This window comes from Anolis sagrei, chromosome 1 (genome assembly GCF_037176765.1).
Source record: "Anolis sagrei isolate rAnoSag1 chromosome 1, rAnoSag1.mat, whole genome shotgun sequence".
Classification (NCBI taxonomy): domain Eukaryota; kingdom Metazoa; phylum Chordata; class Lepidosauria; order Squamata; family Dactyloidae; genus Anolis; species Anolis sagrei.
Window position 1 is genome coordinate 199,088,905 of NC_090021.1, and position 22,684 is coordinate 199,111,588.

The 22,684-nt window shown below is 39.0% G+C and overlaps 1 protein-coding gene across 2 annotated transcripts; it reads right to left on the reverse strand.

The window, feature by feature from the left end:
- On the reverse strand, window positions 1–21,475 carry GCA (grancalcin). 2 transcript variants are annotated; one of them, XM_060777945.2, is made up of 8 exons: window positions 21,220–21,475; window positions 15,704–15,880; window positions 9,904–9,973; window positions 8,792–8,835; window positions 7,866–8,013; window positions 6,055–6,168; window positions 4,573–4,631; window positions 1–2,086 (listed from the first exon to the last, which is right to left on the reverse strand). In XM_060777945.2, exons 1-8 carry the CDS (start codon window positions 21,241–21,243, stop codon window positions 2,060–2,062), a joined length of 663 nt encoding a protein of 220 aa, XP_060633928.1. In that variant the 5' UTR covers window positions 21,244–21,475; the 3' UTR covers window positions 1–2,059. The 2 variants fall into 2 exon arrangements, with proteins under 2 accessions (XP_060633928.1, XP_060633938.1); XM_060777955.2 differs by lacking the exon at window positions 21,220–21,475 and adding an exon at window positions 14,237–14,338 and having other exon boundaries at window positions 15,704–15,791.
- Window positions 21,476–22,684: the final 1,209 nt, after the last annotated feature.

The following is a 22,684-nucleotide window of genomic DNA, read 5'->3' on the forward strand; positions in this document are numbered from 1 at the left end:
TACAAAGCAAGCGCCACATTTTATTTCCAAACAATTGCCTCAGATGGCACTGAAAATAGTTACTACAAGAGCACTTATACAGTTAGAACAATATCCAGTTATTTCATTAAGTCTGAAGATCTCTATGTAGCAGATAATCTACAGCTATTATATGACAGTTGTGAACAGCAAAATACGCAGATGGAATAATGCGAGTGATTTCAGAACTTTGAACTGAAATGGCCAAAACAAGTTACAGAAATTGAGATAATGCAAGACAATGTTTTAAAAACCCAATGTACTAGTAAAACTATATGAATACAGCAAGACATAAATTACTAAAGCATTATATGCATCTTACTGATTCCATGTTAACAACCATCTTCCTTAGCATCAGAAAGTTGTACTACAATAGTCAGGCAAATTGACTCTACATTTTTATCATAGTATGATGGATTGTGGGCTTTAGTTTGGCAGTTGAACAATACATCCTTTCCTTCCAAGTGGGCCAAAGTCTGCAACTTAAAATTCTGCCATTAGATATGTCAAGAAATATCAGCATATGGATCTAAAAACACTATCAAAAGTCATCCAACTGTGCTCTTTTTATATAAGCCAGGAAGCCACTTGTGGATTAACTCCATGTACTGAAAATGCTTTATGAAGAAATAAAGAACTTAACAAAGAAAATCTACAGAGCATAGCAGGATCCAAAGCAGAAAAACACAGCATCTCTGGCACTGGTCACTGGCCATCTTTCACCTGCTGTACTAAACTGAAGTTTCACTAAAAACACCAGTCATGAAGAGGTTAAAGATTAAGGCTGGGCAGTCTGTCTGTTTTAAAAGGAAATGCCGTGGCCCAATTTGCATACTGCACTTGGAAGCAAGGATGCTTGGAGGGAGGAGTGGGAACATGCTGAATAATCCTGGTTGACATCTTAAAGTCAGAAATTGCACCCCACCAACGGTTTTCTCCAGGGTCCATGGTTCTATTTCCTGATAGAGAAAATGTGCAAGGAGGGAACTAGCCATTATTAGCATTCACGACAGGATACATCCACTAACTGCTGGAGTTTCAGGCAAGAAGCTGAGTATATGCATGCTTTTTTATTCCTTTCTGCCCAAATACCCTAAGGGCACCAGATCTTGTCTTATCTTGGAAGCTAAGCAGAGTACGTTCTGCTTAGAACTTGCATGGGAGACTGCCAACGAATACCAGGTGCTGTAAGCTATATTTTAGAGGAAGGAACTGGCAAACCCCACCTCTGAGTATTCTTTGCCTACAAAAACCCTATAAAATTCATGGAGTCGCTATAAGTCAACAGGCAACCTGAAGGCATGCACACACACTATTCTTTTAATCGTCCCTTAGGGGATTCCCAAACATTTACGCTTAAAGGGAGAAATGGGTGGTTGAAAGAATCGCACAAATTTCTGAGGATAAAATTCCTCAGGAGGATAAAAAAAAGCAAGATGTGTTCAACTACCATTAAATATAATCTTCACTATCAATATGTTTTACCAGTCTACAGCAAATAAATCTACTGAACATTCAGAAGATGAAAAAGCCAAAGGCTTGTTTTAAGTACATACTTGAGACAACTATTGAATTATTCCTTTCCTCGCAACCCAGCATTGAGAGTCTTTCACAGGCACAGAGCACATGAAACAGCTGATGTTGCAGAACCCTAGAATGACCATTGTGGCCAATCATTATTGCAATTTAAGCAAACAGGTACTAGGCCAGACCACTAAAGATAAACTGAACCCTGTTTATAACCGTTACATGAAATGTGATTGTTCCCTTTTAACAATCCTGAGAGTGTAACCCCAAGGTATAAAAAGTCTACCATCCATATGCATAAAGAATGGCACACTTCTAAGGATTCCTGTAAAATGTGAATACTTGTTTATTGTCAAACTACACACTAAAAATCAAGGATATTTATACAGAAATGATGCATTAGCAGGCAGAAGTGTGGAAAATCAATGGCAGCCTTCCCGTCTCAGAATTTTCAGTTAGTTTTCTCAAAGCAGTTGAAATTATACATGGATGCATTTTCCCCCATAATTGGCACTCAGATAGCCATGGTGCACTGCAAGAACTGAAAAACAAAAGCAAGTTCAGTATAAACATTGGTATTTAGAAAAGGTAGTTAACTGGATGAAGTGTGAGAATAGACCAATACAGAATTAATTTTCTAATACGACCATAATAAGTGAAAGACAATACATTGAATTTAGAGCTCATGTGAGCAATTACAAAACATTCTCAAATACAGCAAACTGAAGAAGCAATGTTTGTAAATTCTCTCTTATGCCTCTTGAAAATCTGCTCTGGATGATAGGAGGCACTCTGGTACATCATAGGAATTGGAGTCAGGCGTGTAGGGATTTTTCAGCAGTGAAAACTTTCCACTACCTCCCATTAGCAAAAATCTCCCCTGCATCAAAGGCTTTTCTGTAAATGAAAGAGCCTTTTCATTCTTAGAAGTGCAACTCTGAACTCCAGAAGTTAAGAGGCAAAACAAAACAAAACAACAACTAGATTTTATTATATAAACAGGCTCTTTGTATCAACAGGCTACGCAAACCATGACTTGACAATATTTGGAAAAAAAAATCCAAAACGTAATCCTTGATTTTGCCATGCACAAACTACATTAGCCCTGCTTTTGAGTATATCTGACCTGCTGATTCCAAAAATGGTACCCATTTCCCCTGATCAGCTCTAGTTTCTGAGATATAGAACATATGCTATAAACCAGTCTTCATCTGCTCACCCATAGAAAATCATGATCATCATATTTAAGAAACTAGAGCTGATGAGGTCCATCCAATGTGATTTTCTGAACCAGCTCCCCAAATAACCCCAGGAACAGACCTAAAAATCAAAACATCCAAAAAAAAAACTTTTTTGTTGGGCTGTGTTATTTTTGTGTTGTAAAAAAGTATCTGGTCTTAACTACGTTGTACTCTGCAGGTAACAAAATTATAAATTAATATTACCATTAGCATTATTATTTGCAGGAAGCAAAACTCAATAAAGAAAATCACCTAGCTATTTAAGACACTGCAGAAGCCTACATCTTGTATAAACGTATCTTTGCAGGCCGAAGGCTACACACAGTGGTAAAGTATTGCCATTACACAATAATTCTACTTGGTTTAAATTTCAGTTCTGGCCTCCCTTCCACACGACAACAAGAGAAAGCTTTTAACATCTTAAAGATGGAATTAACATGCTCCAACTGATTCATTCTATTTCTACAAACAGTTTTGCACATGAGAAGTAACAATTCAAACGGAATAGTACACAGAATACCATCTTCTTCACAAACAGCTAGTTAAGACTATACTGAGTCAAGGCCAAATTAACAAACACACTATTTAAAGGCATTAGAGAGGCATTTTGATTCTGTTCATTATTTTCAAGTGTCATCAGGTTATTTGAACTGGCATTCCTATAACAGGTTTCCACTACCTTAAATATTCTCAAACACCAAGTTTGATTGGCTAATCAAAACAGTTGATTAAGTAAGGAGTTTTGGAGAAAGCAATGAGAATGACACACACTGATTCAAAGCACAGGGTCCTACATGAGATGTTGAAAGAAGTAGAATAGGTGATTTGCTGCAAAACCCATAAAAAGGCAAATACACATCCAAGAAAACGTAATGCAGGACCCTTTGATTTATATATAGGCTTGTGCAAGGATCTGTTTTCATAAAACAGTCTTTGGCTGATTTGGACACCCGTAATGGCATGGGCTCCACCACCATTTTTTTTGGTCGCAACAGAACAGTGGCGGTTGAAAACTGGCTGCTTTCAGTTTCTTTCAGTTACACATGGAGTGTGGGAAGGGAGGCAGCAGTCAGAAGCAAAAGGATCGCAGGAAGAAGGGTTTCTTAAGCCCCTCCTCTTGATTTGGAGGCAGAATCAAAGTATGTGTGTGTGTGGGGGGGGGGGGGCATTCTAAGCAAGGAATCTGTTTTCTCTTATAGCAACCAAAAGATCAGTTTTCGATCCAACCCATTGGCAGCAGTGGGGAACTTATGAAGTTCCCCTTTCCATCTTTTTTAGGACAAGGGCTTAAGAAACCCTGCTTCCTGCAATCCTTTCCCTTCTTCCTTTCAAGAAGGCCTGGTTTAAGACAAGGGCTTAAGAAATCCCCTTTTCTGCAATCATCTCCCTTTTGTCTTTAGAGGAGACCTTTTTGGGTCATATGCTTCGCTAAAGCTGTTTCTACTCTAGAGGAGACAGGAGCCATGGTTGTGCACAGCTCTCTCCCTGCAGGAGGCAGTTTTCCAAGGCATTTTAAGGAGGCTCCCCAGGAAAGGAAGAGGGATTGACCTGGAGGTATCCTACCCTGGGCTTCCTTTAAAAAGCCCTCCCTTTTCTCTTGATTTGGAGGCACCGGAAAGGAGAACTGGTTCTCACCCCACCAAATTCCACAAGTTCCCAAAAAGGGACTGGGGGCCTTGCAGAAAATTGAGACACCAAAAACTGATCAGGGTTTATTCGAAATGCACAACCCTATTTAGTAAGATTCCAATAGAGTTTAAATAGCCATTACAGTTTTACTACTTACATCATCATAGACAAGATTAACAATGCCCTGCTGCATGCTGTCTCTTCTCCTGAAAAAGTCTTCAAAAAAGAAAAAATTGACACATTAATATTTGAAAACCTTAAACACAATACTAAACTAGATGTTTAATCTTCACTGGTTGTAACTGGAATTCACTGGATTCTTAACATTCCTTCATTAGTATTTTAGCAATGACTAGCTGGATTGCAAAAACACACACCAAATTTTTCAAGAGACATGCCATCTTAAATATTTTGCCATATTTGCTGCATTTTAAAAGTAGCTGTTAAGCATTCCAAAGATAATTATCACCCCATTAGTACTGGATATAAAATTAAAAATATTTTGAGCAGTACAGCAAAATCCCTGAGATGAACCAAGAGATTGATTTGAGCTCTACAAACATGAGAGGGCTTTCCTGGGTTCTCCTCACCCCACATCACCATCTTGAGCTAGAAGGGATCGTCTGGAGACATGTGATAGAAGCAATCCGGTTGTGCAGCTTCACAACTTTGGTTGTGTCAAAGTATTGTTCTATCCAGGCAAAATATTTATATCCAAGCTATTTAATTCATGTCATTCAAGTTAATCTCACCTCAAACTCACATTTTTCTCACTAAAGCCAAAACGGTATTGTTAATCCGGAATATAGCAGACCCCCTCAACCAGTCAGGACTGAACATTCCTGATCCAGAAATCCAAAATGTTTCAAAACCCAAAACAGCCACACAAGTGGCTGATATGGTCACAACTTTGTTTTCGGATTAACATATACAAACTTGCTTTCATGCACAACAATACTAAAACTATTGTACATAAAATTACCTTCAGGCTGCATGTGTAAGATATATATAAAACAAATGAATTCTGTGTTTAGATTTCCCGTTCTGTATATGTAAATATTACAAAAATATCTGACATCTAATTCACTTCTGGGCCCAAGCATTTTAGATAAGGAATATTCAACACTAGCCTATGTCTAGTTGGTGTCATTATGTCCTGAATCTTTTGTCATTTTTACGGATGAGTTTTTTTATGCAGACCTATCTTCCCCAGGACACAATTAAAGCACTTGGATAGCACTTTAATTGTCATGGCTGCATCTTACAGGAACCTGGGATTTGAAGTTTTGTAAGGTTATAGAGCCCTCTAAGAATTCTAAATACGTACTCATCTATAAACTACAAATCAGTGTTTGATAGGGCATCCAAGTGCTATAAGTGTACAGTGTGAAAGAGGCTAGAGATGGCATGGGCAAACTTTGGCCCTCCAGGTGTTTTGGACTCCAACTGTTAGGAATTGTGGGAGTTGAATCCAAAATACCTGGAGGGCCAAAGTTTGCCTCATGAGGTAATAGGCTAGAGGTAGCATATCTTATGAATATTAATTACTTCACACCTTTTACCGGAGATGGCATATACAAAACCCAAACTAAAATCTTTTTTTAAAAAGATATGTAATCGAACCAATAAAATATCTTACCTGTTAAAGCCCGAAGCTTTACACAGCAAGCCACGTAGTCATCAAAAAAAATTCTGCCATTCTTGCTGTAACGTTTCACTATGGCAATTAAGGTCTGTGGGCTTAGTCTATAGCCTAGAACAAGATAGTGGCAGAAAAGTACACTTGTAAGTTTCATTTCAGAACAAAAGGCTTAGGAGAACTTGCATCTTTCAACGGATTATTGAGGGGACACTGAAAAACAAGTAAGGCATAACATGAAGAGTCACATTAAGTTTAATATTTTCCTTCTGGATGCAGTACTTCGCAACTACAGAATACCACAGTATGTTGTATCTATTTTGCTACCTTTCTAGAGCTAAGACGTATATAAGGCTCGCATCTATATATCTGGCAGAAGATCTAGGGCTGGAAATATACCTCCCCAGGCATCTTGGGACAACTTACAGCAAAGAAGTGGTAGGTGGGCTGGAAGTGGTTAACCTTCCTCTCCAATGGGCAATGTAGGTATGTGAGTTTAAAGCCTCAACTGGGGAAGTTTTGCCGAATAGAAACAATTAGCAGAGAGAAATGTGTTAAGAACTGACCATTGCTTCACCACTATCACGCTTATACTGTTTTGGAGACAGGTTTCCAAAGCTTCGTCTGCTGTGATGGTCACGAATAAAATTAAGCAGATTTCTAATCAGTTAGCCTTCCTCTCATCTAAAAACCTTTTATATTTTGTCCACTATATAAACATCTAGTCTGTATGATAACACTCCTGTGTTGCTAACAGAATATGGGCTATTTAATATTCTGCTCCCAAATGTCAGAAACCTTTGTTATCATGTAATGGAGTTACTACCTCTACTGTATAGCCCTGGATTTACTATCCATCACTGTCTTCCCATAGGAAGAAGACATAATGCTCACAATTGGTTTAAGCTTCATTGTTAGTATACATGTCAAGGTAAAATTTTAACAATCCTAATTTAACCCTCATGGATGAAGAAGGGGTGTTCTAGTGTTTGGTAGGCATTCTATGGTGTTAGATACAGTTGCAATCAAAGAATATGTAGAATGAAAGCAGTTTGACACCACTTTAACTGCCATGTCAACAAAGTACCTCAACAAAGTACAAAACCCAGGTTTCCACAGCATGGAGACATGGCAAAAAAGTATCAAAATGCATTAATTCTACAAAGCAAACACACCAAAAGATTTTTATTTTCAGCCACATGCCAAGTACCATTTCTTTTCTACAAAGAGTCCCAACAAGTCTGTTGATTTTTGTCAAGAGAGTACTTTCTGTCTCAACAGATGTAGCATACTGGGACAAAAACTATTTCAGGCCATTTTAAAGTAAATCACATTGCTCATTCTCTTGGGCAATAGTTGATTCAATTAACCTAGGGAAAATATACTGGTATTTACTTGTATCACAAAATACCTCACAATAGAAGACATGCATATGCTAATTTTGGGATAAAACGCACTTGATCACTGCTTCTTTCAACACTGCTTCTTTTTATATCCTCTTAATATAATGCCATTCTAAATGGGGTCACTAAATATACCATGACTCACACACTTTTTAAAAATCTTCCTGCATCATCAATTTTATTTCTTACCTGCCTCTCGTTGTGGCTAAAATACTAAAAATCTTTTAAAATAGTTATTAATGTATTCAACCCTGAATGCAACCTTTTTTCTTTAAAAAAAATACAAAAGAACTACAGAAAAGGAATGAGTTAATAGACACAAAGCATTACCAAATTCCTATATAACTGCCCTCCACTAGTCTTCCAACAAAACACTTGCTGTCCAGACATGAAAGCAATGTGCCTTACCCATAGCAACAATAACTTGAGTCAATTCATGAAGTTCCACAGTTCCGCTTCGGTCTTGATCTATCATCATGAAGTTTTGTTTCCAAGCACTGAGAGCTGCCCAGAGTTCCTTGAATTCATTATATCCCATTTTCCCAGTATTCTCTCTCTGATATTTCAGTTAAGAAATATTCTGTAAAAAAGTTAACTGGACATCTGCATTCAAACATGTAATTCAAGAACTTTCTTACAATGGATTACTGCATCTTATTCTTAGTCTAGCTCTACTTAAAACAGGAACTGTTTGATCTGCACATCAAAAGGAAGCTGGAGTATTATTCAGTCTTACCAAACCAGAAATGTTATGCCTGGACCAGGTCACTTTCACTTATTCTGCAATTCCAGACATTCAAACAAAGCATATTCTGCAGTGAAGTTGTTGATAAGATGATGGAAGACAATCTTTTCTATGAGCTTGAAGTCATAATCTTGCTGTCTTCAGGTGCAAAAGAGGAAGGTAGCCACCACTGCAATAAGATTCAAGTACTCTCTACTTGGAATGGGGAGGACAAACATCTTTCACTCAGGCAGTAAACATCAGGCCAGACCATTTTTATAACCCTACAGCCAGCAGACATGAAGTGAATGTTCTACAGCATATTTTAAAGTATTTAAGTGTCTTTACAGCCTGAAACAACATGTTTATTATGACATAATCTCCAGCAGCCTTAGCTAACTTACTTTTTCATGCTGACCCAGATCAGCTTCTCTACTTTCCTCATTTCCACCACTTTATAAAACAGAACAAGGTAAGTGCTTCAGTTCTTACTTCTTTAAACTCTTGTTTCTGTGGCCCAGGGAACAGTATCTAATTGGGTTAATTCAACTCTACATTTACAGTTCCATGGGGGGGGGGGGGGGGGGGGGAAGCAGAGCTTCAAGGATACGTCTAACATTGATATCATAATTCTGCACGTCTCCAAGCTGAATGCTGAAATTACAAGCAGAGGATATATTAATTTGGGGTTAGCTATATCGATCTCATCTGTAATCAGCACTGTTGAAAACATCATAAACCCCAACATAGTGAAATTCATAAAGATTCATAATTTAAGTGCATGGCTTGTAAAACAATAGATAACTTGTCACAGAGGCACTCACAGTGAAGTTCAGAGAAAATAATTTCTGTTTAAAAGGATCTATACAACATACAAGATTTGCATGAAAATGGAAAATTGGGTAAAATTTACAATAAAAAGAGCAACTTTTAAAAAAGACTAGAGCACTGAAAACATTCTTAACATATTAAGTGTAAATTGAGATCATATTAGCAACTAGAAGATCTTAACAATGTTCTTCCTTAACAAATTTTAAAAATCCAATAATTCTTAGAATTATAAAAATGTCTTCTGTGTCACCACAGGCTTGTTCTAGTTCTATTAGTCCAAAATGTTTACAAATAAATGAAATAATAATGATAATAATAATACACAGATAAAACACAATACCATTAAATGCATAGGACAAAGATTAAAGCACCAATACTAATAAAATGTAAAGTTAAAATTCACTGTTTAAAATTGACTGAGGAGGTCTGCTGGAAAAGATAAGTTAATTGTGCCTTAAATTTTGACAGCTCATTTAATTGTCAAATCTCTTCCAGCGGGTCATTTCACAGCTCAGTCAATAATTTGAATGTTCTATGAGTCTTTAACATTTATCAAACTTTTACTGGTTCCAGTGAACTTTGATGTACTACAAAAATGCATATTTGAAATTAAAGCTAAACTGTATACTTTTCTTTGTTTGTTGCACTGTACATGTTGCAGGAACCTCACACAAGAAAGCACATCTGAGGCAACAACTGTAGCATCCTCCAAATATAAACAACATTTCCCAATTCTAAGAAACAACAGAACACAAACCACTGAAGAATTGTACTATCAGGCTATTATATTAAGAAGATAACATCAAAAATAGTATCAGATTAGGCTTTTAAGAATGCCAGTGGTGTTATTTGAAGATTAAAAATATTGTGCTCAATAGCAATAAACCTTACGAGAATAAGTTCCATTGATTCCCGACTGTGTTAGACATCTCTGTAGCTCCTCAGCATCAACTTCCCCATCCTGTAAAATGAATGTATAGAGATTTGTGGTTCATGGAAACTGGTTCATTTAGGAATACAAAATCAAGTGTGTATATTTTGCAGAATCAGCCAATTACTCTACCACAATTGACAGAACCTGAATACTTCACAAGCACTATTTAAATTCTACTATACTAACCACAATGAACATTCAAGTCTAAATTTTAAGGAATCATTTATAGAGCTACAGTGACACCTTGCAACAGCAGATTTTCCATATGAGATTGCTTGGCATTTTTTCATAAGCGTTGAATGACTTTTCTTAAAAGTGCTTCAAGTACAGTTTTTAAACTATTTAGCAAACCATTTTCTGAAAGGGCTTTCCCCTCTGCTTTCGTCTCCATTCCAGGCTGACCCTATGTATTCATTGCGGTTTCTTGCGTTGGCATCAAGCTAGCTGCATACAAGTGATCCAAAACCAACAAGTCAAAGAAGTTGAGAAGACATCCAAATGTTAAAGACATACATGAGTTCAAACAAACAATTAAGTGTCTTACATAAAAGAGAGTAAATTAGATCCTTCATTTGATCATCTAAAACTTTCCTAAAGACAAATATCTGCTCTGAGTAGCATGAGACATAGCATTTCAACTACATGGTATATCAATGCACCATCCTGGCAAGATATTCTGTCTGACACAAAAACCCCAGCTACCCAAAATGAGAATACACACGTGCAAGTGAATTGAATGTTACTGTAAAACTTATACCAGACTCCTCCCCACAAGTTGATTTCACAGCCAAAAAAAAAAAAGTAATGAAAGCTTTCTTTGTGAGCTTCTCCAATGAAAGTGTGTACAGTGGGATGTATATATTCAAAAATGTATTATCTTCTTACTTCCATCCCACTCAAATTATATTAACTGAAATTGCAATTGCAATACCAGGATTCCCAAAAAACATTAATCAAAAACAGAGCTATTACAAGCTGAACAGCCTTGTTTTGGTCCAGACTAGATTTTAAAAAACTGCATCAGGCCATTTAAAAGTCAGAAGAAAGTATGCAAAGTTGAGCGCTATTTTAAAAGATGTCTACTTATAGGTCTGTCAAATAACTCTAGTAATCCGTGGCACATATTAGAGCAAAGGGTTCAGTACTGCAGAACTGTACAGAATTACTTATAGCTCTAAGAAGAAAACGATTTCATTGGGTAAGCTCAGAGGGAACATGGAAAGGGGAAATTGAAATGTTGATAAATACAATTCTGAGTCTCACTGACTGACTAAAATGCAACACCTCAAATGATCTTTGTGCTGCTTTCTCCCACCCCTCCAAAAGCAATATCCATGTTACTGCAAGTTTCTACCTGATCAGTTCTTTTGAGTGCCAAGGCTCATGCTTCCATCACCCCACTGGTCTTGCTACATGGAAGATGACAAGATTGTGCTTATTTGACTAGGACTTCAGGAGTGAATGTTTATTCCTCCTATAAAAAACTAAATTTACTAAAATATTACACTTGATAATTGAGAAAAAAATATGGAGGATAGCAATTAAGATCCCACTTACGAGAATTCAAACATATTTTAAAAACTTAGAGGAGTTGGGGATTCTTACTTCTTATATATACAGTTCTTCTAAAGCAGTGGCATTCAAATGGTGTTTACTCAATGCAATCCTAATTATTTACTCAGATACAAGTCACGCTGTATTCAGAAGACTTTAGTCCTTTTGTGAGTTAAAATTACAAATTTAGCTTTTGGAGAATCAAACCAGTCTGATCAATGCACCAGAATGTGTGCTCTAGAACATTTTCCAAAAACCCATTACATACAGGGATTTTTCAGCAAAGACATCAAGGATTTTTTAGCAGTTAAGTGAACCTTGAAAGAATTCCCTGTAGACACAAATATTGAAAAACCACTGTTTTAAATGGATAACTAGTACATAGGTACTGCTGCTTCTAAGTTTTCTTGCTTGCAAAAGAAGGATCAAGTTGGAAACCAAAATGTGACACAGAGGAACATTCAAGGCACTGTTTTAGATGGGTAGTACAAATCAGGATATCTTGTATATGAAGCTGCTTATAAATACAAAGTCTTCTTGCTTTCTTCAGTGGAAGGAATCCCTGCATACACCTTTTGCATTCTTATGTAGTGTTCTCATTACTGAAACAATCTAGCATCATTTGGCCTATTGTTTCTCTGCAGATACTAAATTTCTATACTCCCCAATACTGATCACCAACAATTCCTATTTTAGTTGCTCTTTATCAAAACATTTCTTAATTATTTCAAACATAAGAAAAGAACCTGAATTCTGAGAGCCACCCAAAAGACTTCAATGTACTTTCTTGACAGGCTGAGAGTTCGAAAGGTTGCTCTAAGAAAAGCAAGTGGAAAGCTATTTGATACAGCCACTGTCTTTATAGTCTTCAGATTCATGGCCTATTGTAAATCATGTCTTTAGGGAAAAGATGTCATGTACTAAACAACTTCTGTAGTATCAAATGCATCACAGCAATGGCTGCGAACGAAGCAAACAAATGCTGCTTTGAAACAGCTATCCAGTAGTCAGACCTCTTTTTGTCATCATTATAAAAAGATAGCAAAAGTAAAAGCTAATTTACGTAATTTTTCCAATTATTAATATTTTCCTCCCCGTTCGTTTTTGCTTTCAGTAAGGTCTGTATGCCAGTCACAATGCTGGAACTTGATGGGGCAAGTGGCCATTGGAATTAAGCACAAGATGGCCCACCATTTCATCAGTAGTGATACTTATGCCCATTCATATAACGGTTTGCCGTATTCTCCAATTCAGAAAAAAGAGAATGACAGGAGAAAGCACAAGTTCCCAAAATTATCCATCATGTTCTTTCCTCTACTTGTCATCTTAAATTAAAACTCCTTTCAATTTTTCACTCTTTACCTGCTTCAATGAGGCACGCTCAGAGATTGTGTATGCATATTTCAGTAATTTTCAGTAATTTTCAAACATTTCCTTATTTGTCAGCTACCCAAGTGATTGGAAACTACACAGAGTTTGTAGAGGGACAGAAGACTTGTTTCATGCAACTAGCAAAACAAAAATGGAGAAGAAAGAAGGTGCTACAAAACTGAATCCATTTTCTGTGTGGCCTCTCACTATATCTCTTTATATAATCATATCAAGACTGCATGCTTTTGCTGATAAAGTTGGATGCATATTAAAAGTCTCTTCCTCTTTTATATCTAGAGAAAGGATGTAAGAAAACTAAGTAGTTGCCTCTAAATTTGGGGCTCAGATTTAATTTGGTTTAGATCCTCAACCCATTAGAATAGATGTTTAAAGAAATTGACTGGCATTCAGTATTACAGTCAGAAATATGTAACCTACAATTCACAACTGATCTGTATTCATTAACACTTTGTAGTTATACTAGAGACCACAGTAAATGTCAACCCAGTCCATTTGAAGCACTTGTAGTTCTGAGGTGAAAGATTAATGTAGGTTCTGGTGGTGGTGAAAGGGAGTCATCATTTCCACTCCTCTACTGCCAGCCAGTGAGGTTGTCACACTCAAAAGTAGGACTCCTGGGTTTATCTCAGTCTCACTGGCTGGCAAGAGTGGGATGCAAATGCTCACCTCACTCCAACTGGAGGCTGAACAGATCTCCTTCATTCACTAAATCTGGCTGCCGGCTCTTAAAGTGGATTGGCACATGTAAGAAGACAATCTACAATTCCCTTCACTAACTAGGATGTGTGATTAGTTGCTCCTACCTGCATGTGCCTTCATGGACCAAGAGCCCAAAATCTTTTTATTAATCCCAACTAAAGCAGAATTATTAAATCAATGATAAGTCTAGTAAATCAACCAACATGTCAATTCTACAGGTTCTGCAAGTGGAATTAATGATAGAAATCAGGCTTCAGAGTACTATTTGGTAGGGCAATCTTTACTCAGCCCTTGTTTCAGAGTACAGATCATGGTCAATTCATTAACTCTACAAATGAAGCAATTAATTGAGTCTAGTACATGCAGAAGGAATAGCTTTCATAGAGCGAGTCTTAAAACTCCATTGTAATTGGGAATTAACACAAATTAAATATGTACTTATTTAAGGGACTTAAGGGATTACCTGGAAAACTTCAAAAGCACTAACATCTGAAATGGTATCCTTTATGGTGCCAAAGACATCTAACCATGACTAACTCAAAAGATGTGCTTACTAAAACCTAAACATGTCTTTAAATGTTCATGAAAATTATAGAAAGTAAAACACCAAAGGTGGGAGGGGATATCTGAAGGAAAATTACTCACCTGAAACTGAAGTTCTTCATGAATATTGCCTTTGGAGATCCACACTCTTGACAGAATGCATATTGGCATCACAAGTCCCAAAACGTTCTAGAGACCAATGACCTGTGGGGCCATGCATATGCCCTTTGGTGAATCTTTACTATAACCTTTTAACCAGTCCTTTTGCCCAGATCACTTAACTATCAGGCACTTCTCTATAAAATAGCTAGCCATAGAGAATGCACACAACTTTTCCAACCCAAAAACCTGATGCAGACTCAAAAATAGGATTAAAATGTCATCTCACAAGCTCTCCATTTAAATATTCATTCACTAAAAACTAGGCTTGTTCTATATAATCCTCTTAGCCTTGAAAAATGAGTACTCCTTTTGCTGAAACTACTTCCCCACACTAATAGACTACAACACCCTGTAAATATTATAATCTGGATATGTTTTTCAGCAAAGAAGCTGAACTACCAAATTTAAGAGGAATATGCCACATTACATTAAACCCTTACAGCATGATTCTTAACATAATATTATTCAAAATGAGTAATTTTACTAAGATAACCAGACGATGAAACAGCTACGTGTAACTCTGTATTTATATAACCAAAATATTAACTAAGAACAAGAAATTGATTTTAATACCTGTGTTCGGGATAGAAATATATGGAAGGAAAACAGAATCAATTTTTTTTTGTTTTAAAATAGGCAGTATGGAAAGTGCAGACTCCCTAATAAATAGACATACAAGGATTTCTGAAGAGATGAAAGAAGAGTGAATACCTAAATCAAGGGAGACTGAATTCACAAACCAGTATTTTACTACATGAAAAGCTAATTCCCAGTACCTAATTCCAATGGTTTCTCCCAACTAAAGCAGACACTTCCAATCAATGTGAATTCCATGTGTTGATTTACCACTCCACAATTGATTCAGCGAGTCCGCTCCAGTTAAGAAGAGCAATTGGACTTAAGCCCACATACCCTGGCCAGCTTTCAGCTCTGCCGTCACAATTTCCCTCTCTCCAACTCAACCCCTCTCCAAAAGAGAACAATCTATACCCTGTCATCCATTTGCCTTTTTTCCAGCAGCAAATCAATGACAACACATCTAGTGCTAAGCAGTCAAAGATAAAGAAACACAAAGAATGGGGAAGGAATGGGTCACTCCATTTCTCCTTTTCTGTGATCAGACTAATGGAATACCATCTCTAAACTCTGTACCTACTTTCCCAGCATGCTTGCTAAAAGATATTTTTCTAACAGCCTGTTAAGAGGCTGTTTCCATGTTAGCTGTGGAGGAGGGAGTACTACAGGCTAGCAACTACTGTAAGTGTATTTATAAGGCTGCTACACAGAGTGCTGCAAACTCATTACATGCTGCTTAATAAATCCCCCAAAATATCACCCCTTTCTATTTCTAAAACTAGCTAAACAAAGAACAGTCTTTCAAAACCTTAAGATAATAGATTGACTTACTTGTCCTGCAATAGCACTGAAGAATGTCCACAAGGGATCGGCAGCGGCGGCAGCAGCATAGGCACCAGCATAAACAGAATATCCAGAAGATCCACCATGGGCCACACTTGGTACTCCTCCAGGGACTGGCTGGCCCATTGCCATTTGCATTGGCACCTGACCACGGTATGCACCATACTTTCGTAAAGAGAAGAAACATATTTCACCATATTTACCAGCTTAGTAGAAACATATAATGCCAGTGATTAATGATCTTAATTTTATTGGATCAAAGTGCCTTATATATAGAAAATAATGTGTTCTATACTATTATTACTGTATCTTTTTGTCACAAGAATACTTCAAGCAAAAAATGGTGTTTGTTTGCTGTGTCCCTGTTCACAAGATTTCACCTCAATTTCTGTCCTTGTGATAATTGGATTTTGAAAAATTTGGCTTGTTGTGGAAACAAGAATTAGAGATAAAGCTTCAGCTGAGACACCTTTTTCCCATGATAACTTTAAGGAATGAATTTCCCTTCTAAGGGATAGATTTCTCTCATTCCCTGTTGTCTCACTCTCATTATTAATTATGAGTTGATTGCAAGTCAGATGTTTGTAACTTGGGAACTTCCTGTACTTTGACCATCACTTTTAAAGTTAGTCTAATCCTACATACGCTCACTGAGAAATATGTCCTACTATCCAACAGGGCTTATTCCTAATAAACCAAGTTAATTTTCTCAACGTACCAATTTCTATATTTTCTAATCATGTCCAAAAATACGAGACAGAAAATGTTTTTGTTGTTATGTGCCTCCAAGTAATTCTTGACATCTTGTAACCCTAAAATGAACCTATCTCAAGGCTTTTTAGCAGAATTTGCTCTGAGAGAATGTGACTTGTCCAAGGTAAAAGCCAGTATGTTTCCATGGCTGAGCAAGGATTTCAACCCTGTCTTAATCAAACATTGAAATCACTACACAAGACTAGAAACAGTTTACCAGAGTACTGCCAAGACCCTTGCAAAACTCATGTCATAAAAGTTTCTGTAAGGGTCTTGATGATGCATAACTTTACAAGTAAGAAATAGTTACTTACTAAGGAACAGACCTAACTGAAGTAATTTATATGAATCCATCTGGAAGCTAAGCAGAGTTAGCTCTAGTTAGTACTTGGATTTGAGGCTGCCAATGAATACTAGGGGCTGTGGGCTATATTTCAGAGGAAGGAACTGGCAAAACCGGCTCTGAATAACCCTTGCCTAAGAACACCTTATGAAATACACAGGGTCATCATAAGCTGTCAGGCAACCTGAAAGCATATTTAGTAGCTAGTCAACCATATTGGTACATAATGTGTCTCAGGACAATCTCCTAGCCACTCTTGTCTTAACTGAATTGTAATTTATAAAGTTGGTATCAGCTGGTTTCAGAACTTGGCATGGTTTCAGATGGCCACTTTGAGTGCCTCTGGTGCCAGAGTGAGAAGGTCTTCCATTGTACATGTGGTAGGGCTCAGGTTGCATTGTAGTAGGTGGTCTATGGTTTGCTCTTCTCCACTCTCGCATGTTGCGGACTCCACTTTGTGGCCCCATTTCTTAAGCATCCCTGGATGTCCCATTATGTACAATAGCAAAGTGAAATGTTTTGCCATTTAAAACAAGAAAATCAGGATATGCTTTTTGACATTTATTTTCTAAAATATTTTCATGGATGGTTGAATGTGTGGATACAGAGGGAAATAAGCAGTCTTTAAGAAAGATCTAAAGACTTGGCTTTTCTGATGTGCCTTTGGAGAGTGACCATATATTCCGGTCCTGTTATTTCACCTACACTGTATTGCACTTCCCCCACCTTATTGAAAGTCTAATTCCACTGTTCGGTCCCCTATGATCTCCTCCCCCACAAATGTACCTTTTCATTGCTACCTCATCCAGAGTTTATCATTTTATGTCGTGCATTTGGCCCGCCCACTGTTTTATTTTTCATTATGTTATTTTGTACTGTTTATTTTACTTGATTGGTTTATTTCTTTTATTGTGATATTTTGTTGTTTATATTTTATGTTGTTGTAATGTATTGCTGGGCTTGGCCTCATGTAAGCTGCTCCGAGTCCCATTTGGGGAGATGGTGGAAGGTATAAATAAAAATTATTATTATTATTATTATTATTATTATTATAAAAACCACTAGATGAGTCCACAGCAAACACTCTGATGCCTATTGTATTGGATCACACATTGGACACTTCCCAAGTGTCTAGGACTGTGTGATGTATTGGCGAATAATGCGTGCAGATCCCAGTAAGGTGGCCTTTTACAGATGGTAATCTTGTCAGCGCCAAAGGTCTTTAGGCACTGCACCGTGTGCCTATCACCACCGGGACCATCTTTACTGGCTTGTGCCACAGTCTTTGCAGAATGGTTGCAATGTCAGTCCAGCCTTAATTTCACCAAGGGTTTTAACAGGGATGAGGAACTGAGTCTGGATCCTACTACCAGGCCCTGTTGCTTCATAGGTGGAGAGTAGCAGTTTTTTTTCAACGAAGGTATGAGCTTCTCTCCGTGTTTTCATGCCACTAGAAACATACACACTAGGCCAGTAGTTCTCAACCTGTGGGTCCCCAGATGTTTTGGCCTTCAACTCCCAGAAATCCTAACAGCTGGTAAACTGACTGGGATTTCTGGGAGTTGTAGGCCAAAACACCTGGGGACCCACAGGTTGAGAACCACTGCTCTAGATGGTTTAGACCTCAACTTCCCCAAAATCTTGACTACTGCCCATGCTGAACTGAGCTTCTGGAAGTTTGATCTTTAAATCCTCATATCGTGTCATCTTTTCCAGTTGTTTCTCTTCAATCCTGCTGTCACCTGGGATTGCAACATCGACGATCCATAGTTTGTTTTTAACACGATCATGAGGTCAGAAGTGTTTATTATTATTATTATTACTACTACATTTCTGTGTATGAACCCACACGTTCTCTTCGATCATCTGGAGAGGCCCTACTCGCACTCCCACCTGCATCGCAAGCACGATTGGTGGGGACAAGAGAGAGGGCCTTCTCGGTGGTGGCCCCTCGACTCTGGAACTCACTTCCTAAGGACATCAGGCATGCCCAACTCTGGCAGTCTTTAGGAGGAGCTTGAAAACGTGGTTGTATCAGTGTGCCTTCCCAGAATAATAAACCCTTAGCATTATGTCCTCTAAAAACACTTTATACTGATTTAGGACTGCTTGTACATTTCCCCCAACGCCCGCCTCCTTGTTCATGCCCAGCATTATTTTTTTTAACTTTAATTACATTTGGCCCAGCCATATATTTTAAATGTGTTTTGTGCTATTGTTCAATGTTTACGCTATTTGTGTATGAGATTTATTTAATTGCTTTGTATTAGTATTTGTATTTTGCTTTGTATTGTGGTTGTTATTGCTTGTATTGATGTATTGTGGGCTCAGCCTCATGTAAGCCACACCGAGTCCCTTGGGAGATGGTAGCGGGGTATAAATAAAGTATTTTATTATTATTAGGATCCTGAGAAGAATGGTTGCAGTGTCAGTCCAGCCTTAATCTCACCAAGGGTTTTAACAGGGATGGGGAACTGAGTCTGGATCCTACTACCAGGCCCTGTTGCTTCATAGCTGGAGAGCAGCAGTTTTTTTTCTTTTTCAACGAAGGTTTGAGCTTCACTCCGTGTTTTGCTGCCACTAGAGACATACACACTAGGCCAGTGGTTCTCAACCTCTGGGTCCCCAGATGTTTTGGCCTTCAACTCCCAGAAATCCTAACAGCTGGTGAACTCGCGTGGATTTCTGGGCGTTGTAGGCCAAAACACCCAGGGACTCACAGGTTGAGAACCACTGCTCTTAGATGGTTTAGACCTCAACTTCCCCAAAATCTTGACTACTGGCCATGCTGAATTGAGCTTCTGAAAGTTTGATCTTTAAATCCTCATATCGTGTCATCTTTTCCAGTTGTTTCTCTTCAATCCTGCTGTCACCTGGGATTGCAACATCGATGATCCACAGTTTGTTTTTTAACACGATCATGAGGTCAGGAGTGTGTATTATTATTATTATTATTATTATTAAGATCCTGAGAAGAATGGTTGTAGTGTCAGCCAAGCACTTTCCCCCACCTTATTGAAAGTCTAATTCAGGAGTACACAAACTTTTTAAACAGAGGGCCAGGTCACAGTCCCTCAAACTGTTGAAGGGCCGAATTATAATTTGAAAAAAAAATGAAAGAATTCCCATGCACACTGCACATATCTTATTTGTAGTGCAAAAACACTTAAAATACAATAATTAAAACGAAGAACAATTTTAAGCAATATAAACTTATTAGTATTTCAGTGGGAAGTGTGGGTCTGCTTTTGGCTGATGAGGTAGGATTGTTGTTGTTGTTGTGTGCTTTCAAGTCGTTTCAGACTTAGGTTGACCCTGAAGGAGGGCCGGGTAAATGACCTTGGAGGGCCGTATCCGGGCCCTGGGCCTTAGTTTGAGGACCCCTGTTCTAATTCCACTGTTCAGTCCCCTAGGATCTCCTCCCCCACAAATGTACATTTTCATTGCTATCTGATCCAGAGTTTTATCATTTTATGTTGTGCATTTGGCCCGCCCACTGTTTTATTTTTCATTATGTTATTTTGTACTGTTTATTTTACTTGATTGGTTTATTTCTTTAATTGTGATATTGTTTTTTTGTTTATATTTTATGTTGCTGTAATGTATCGCTGGGCTTGGCCTTATGTAAGCTGCTCCGAGTCCCTTTTGGGGAGATGGTGGCAGAGTATAAATAAAGATGATGATGATGATTATTAGGCTCCTGAGAAGAATGGTTGCAGTGTCAGTCCAGCCTTAATCTCACCAAGGGTTTTAACAGGGATGGGGAACTGAGTCTGGATCCTACTACCAGGCCCTGTTGCTTCATAGCTGGAGAGCAGCAGTTTTTTTTTCTTTTTCAACGAAGCTTCACTCCGTGTTTTGCTGCCACTCGAGACATACACAGTAGGCCCTGGGGTTTGGTATCCCTCGGCTCAAGCCCTATTATATACAAACGCGTGGTAAAAAGGTGCTCCTTATATAAAACGTTGGCTTTGTGATTTTTGTTGAAGTCGTGGATGCAGAATCCGTGGTTCTGGAGGGCCAACTGTAGTGGCAGAACCTTTTTAAAAAGGGAAGGAGTGGAGGGGAAAAGGCTTTAAAATGGCAACCCTTGTTGGGGCTGGCTCGTCCTTCCTTCCCTCTCCCTCGCCTCCATGCCCCAATGCCTTCGGGAAGAGAGACGGAGAAAAGGAAAATGGACGGCCCACGGCCTGCAAAAAAGGGTTGCGAAAGAGCCCTCCTTCCTCCTCCTCGTCCCCTTGGAGCCACCTGAGGGACCCGCCAGCCAGGTAGAGCGCGGGAAGAAAGCCCCGAAGGAGGAGGAGAGGGAAAACAGCTGGGCCGCGGCGCCACCGAGAAGGGAGCGAGGGAGGGAGGCAGGCCAGACGGACAGGGCCGCCCTCCAATCACCGCCGCGATTCTTACTCACCGCTCCGAAACCTGGATACGTCATGGCGACGTTACGGGAGAAGACCGTGAGCAGAGCGAGGGGGGAGGGGAGGAAGCGGCGGCGCGGGTTCGAAGGAGCCCGGCGGGGTTCAAATCTCCCTCAGCGGCCCCCGTGCGATGGCCCCCCTTCCAACGGCGGCGCCTGCCTCCTTTCTTTAGGCCCCGTCGTCTGAAGAAGCGGAAGTGGCCTCCTCGCGTCCGTCCTCCGGGATAAGCGGGTTCCGATTGGCTGACGCGGTCGCCCGCTTCCTGTCACGATAGGCCAGTGAAGGAGAGGAGGCGGAGCCAGGAGGAGGAAGTCGGGGGACAGGAGGCAGAATGAAGCGGAAGCGGAAGTGGAGGGGCGGGAAAAAGAAGAGAAGTCGGTCGTCATTGTGGGACGCTGATTGACAAGGAAGCCTTCTGCCTAGAAGAGCCGCAGAAGTAAGAAACTGAAGAGGAGGAGTGGGGGCCCTTCCACACAGCTACATAAAACCCCACATTTTCTGTATTGAATTGAAATATGTAGCAGTATGGACTCATAACCCAGTTCAAAGCAGATGTTGTGGGATTTTCTGCCTTGATATTCTGGGATAAAGAGCTGTGTGGAAAGCCCCCCAAGAATATCAAGGCAGAAAATCCCACAATATCTACTTCGAACTGGGTTATTTGAGTCCACACTTGGATAATGTGGGATTTTTAATTTAATTTAATTTTTTGCTTTGATATTCTGGGATATAGGGCTGTGTGGAAAGTCCCCCGGAATATCAAGGCAGAAAATCCCACAATATCTGCTTTAAACTAGATTATTTGAGTCCACACTCAGATAATGTGTGATTTATTTATTTATTTTGCTTTGATATTCTGGGATATAGGGCTGTGTGGAAAGCCCCCCAGAATATCAAGGCAGAAAACCCCACAATATCTGCTTTGAACTAGGTTATTTGAGTCTACACTTAGATAATGTGGGATTTTTTTTTATTTATTTTTTTGCTTTGATATTCTGGGATATAGGGCTGTTGTGAAAGGGCTCTGGGTTATCCCAAGTTCACATTACCATATGTATACCAGTTCAATAGAAGGTAGAAGGTAAAAGGAAGAGGGGCCGACCAAGGGCAAGATGGATGGATGGCATCCTTGAAGTGACTGGACTGACCTTGAAGGAGCTGGGGATGGTGACGGCCGACAGGGAGCTCTGGCGTGGGCTGGTCCATGAGGTCACGAAGAGTCGAAGACAACTGAACGAATGAACAACAACCAGTTCAATGTGGATTTTATATAGCTATGTAGAAGGGGCCTCAGAGGGGCAAAGGAAGCAAGACTTATTAGGAAAGAATCCTGTTTCTTTTCATTTTTAATATATTGCCAGTCTTAATGTAAATTCATCCATCAGGAGGCATTTGGCCAGAAGAGTGCCTTGGGGCTCTTCCACTCTGTCCCTATATTCCAGGATCTGATCCCAGTTT

Bases quoted from the DNA above. Each gene is read 5' to 3' on its own strand.
- GCA (XM_060777945.2), bottom strand. From the start codon at position 21,243: ATGACGTATCCAGGTTTCGGAGCG. The intron at 9,974-15,703 runs GTAAGTCAATCT...TTCATTTTACAG, and splicing joins TCAGTGCTATTGCAGGACAA to GATGGGGAAGTTGATGCTGA. The intron at 2,087-4,572 runs GTAAGTAGTAAA...TTTGTTTTTCAG, and splicing joins TTAATCTTGTCTATGATGAT to TTCTTGCAGTGCACCATGGC.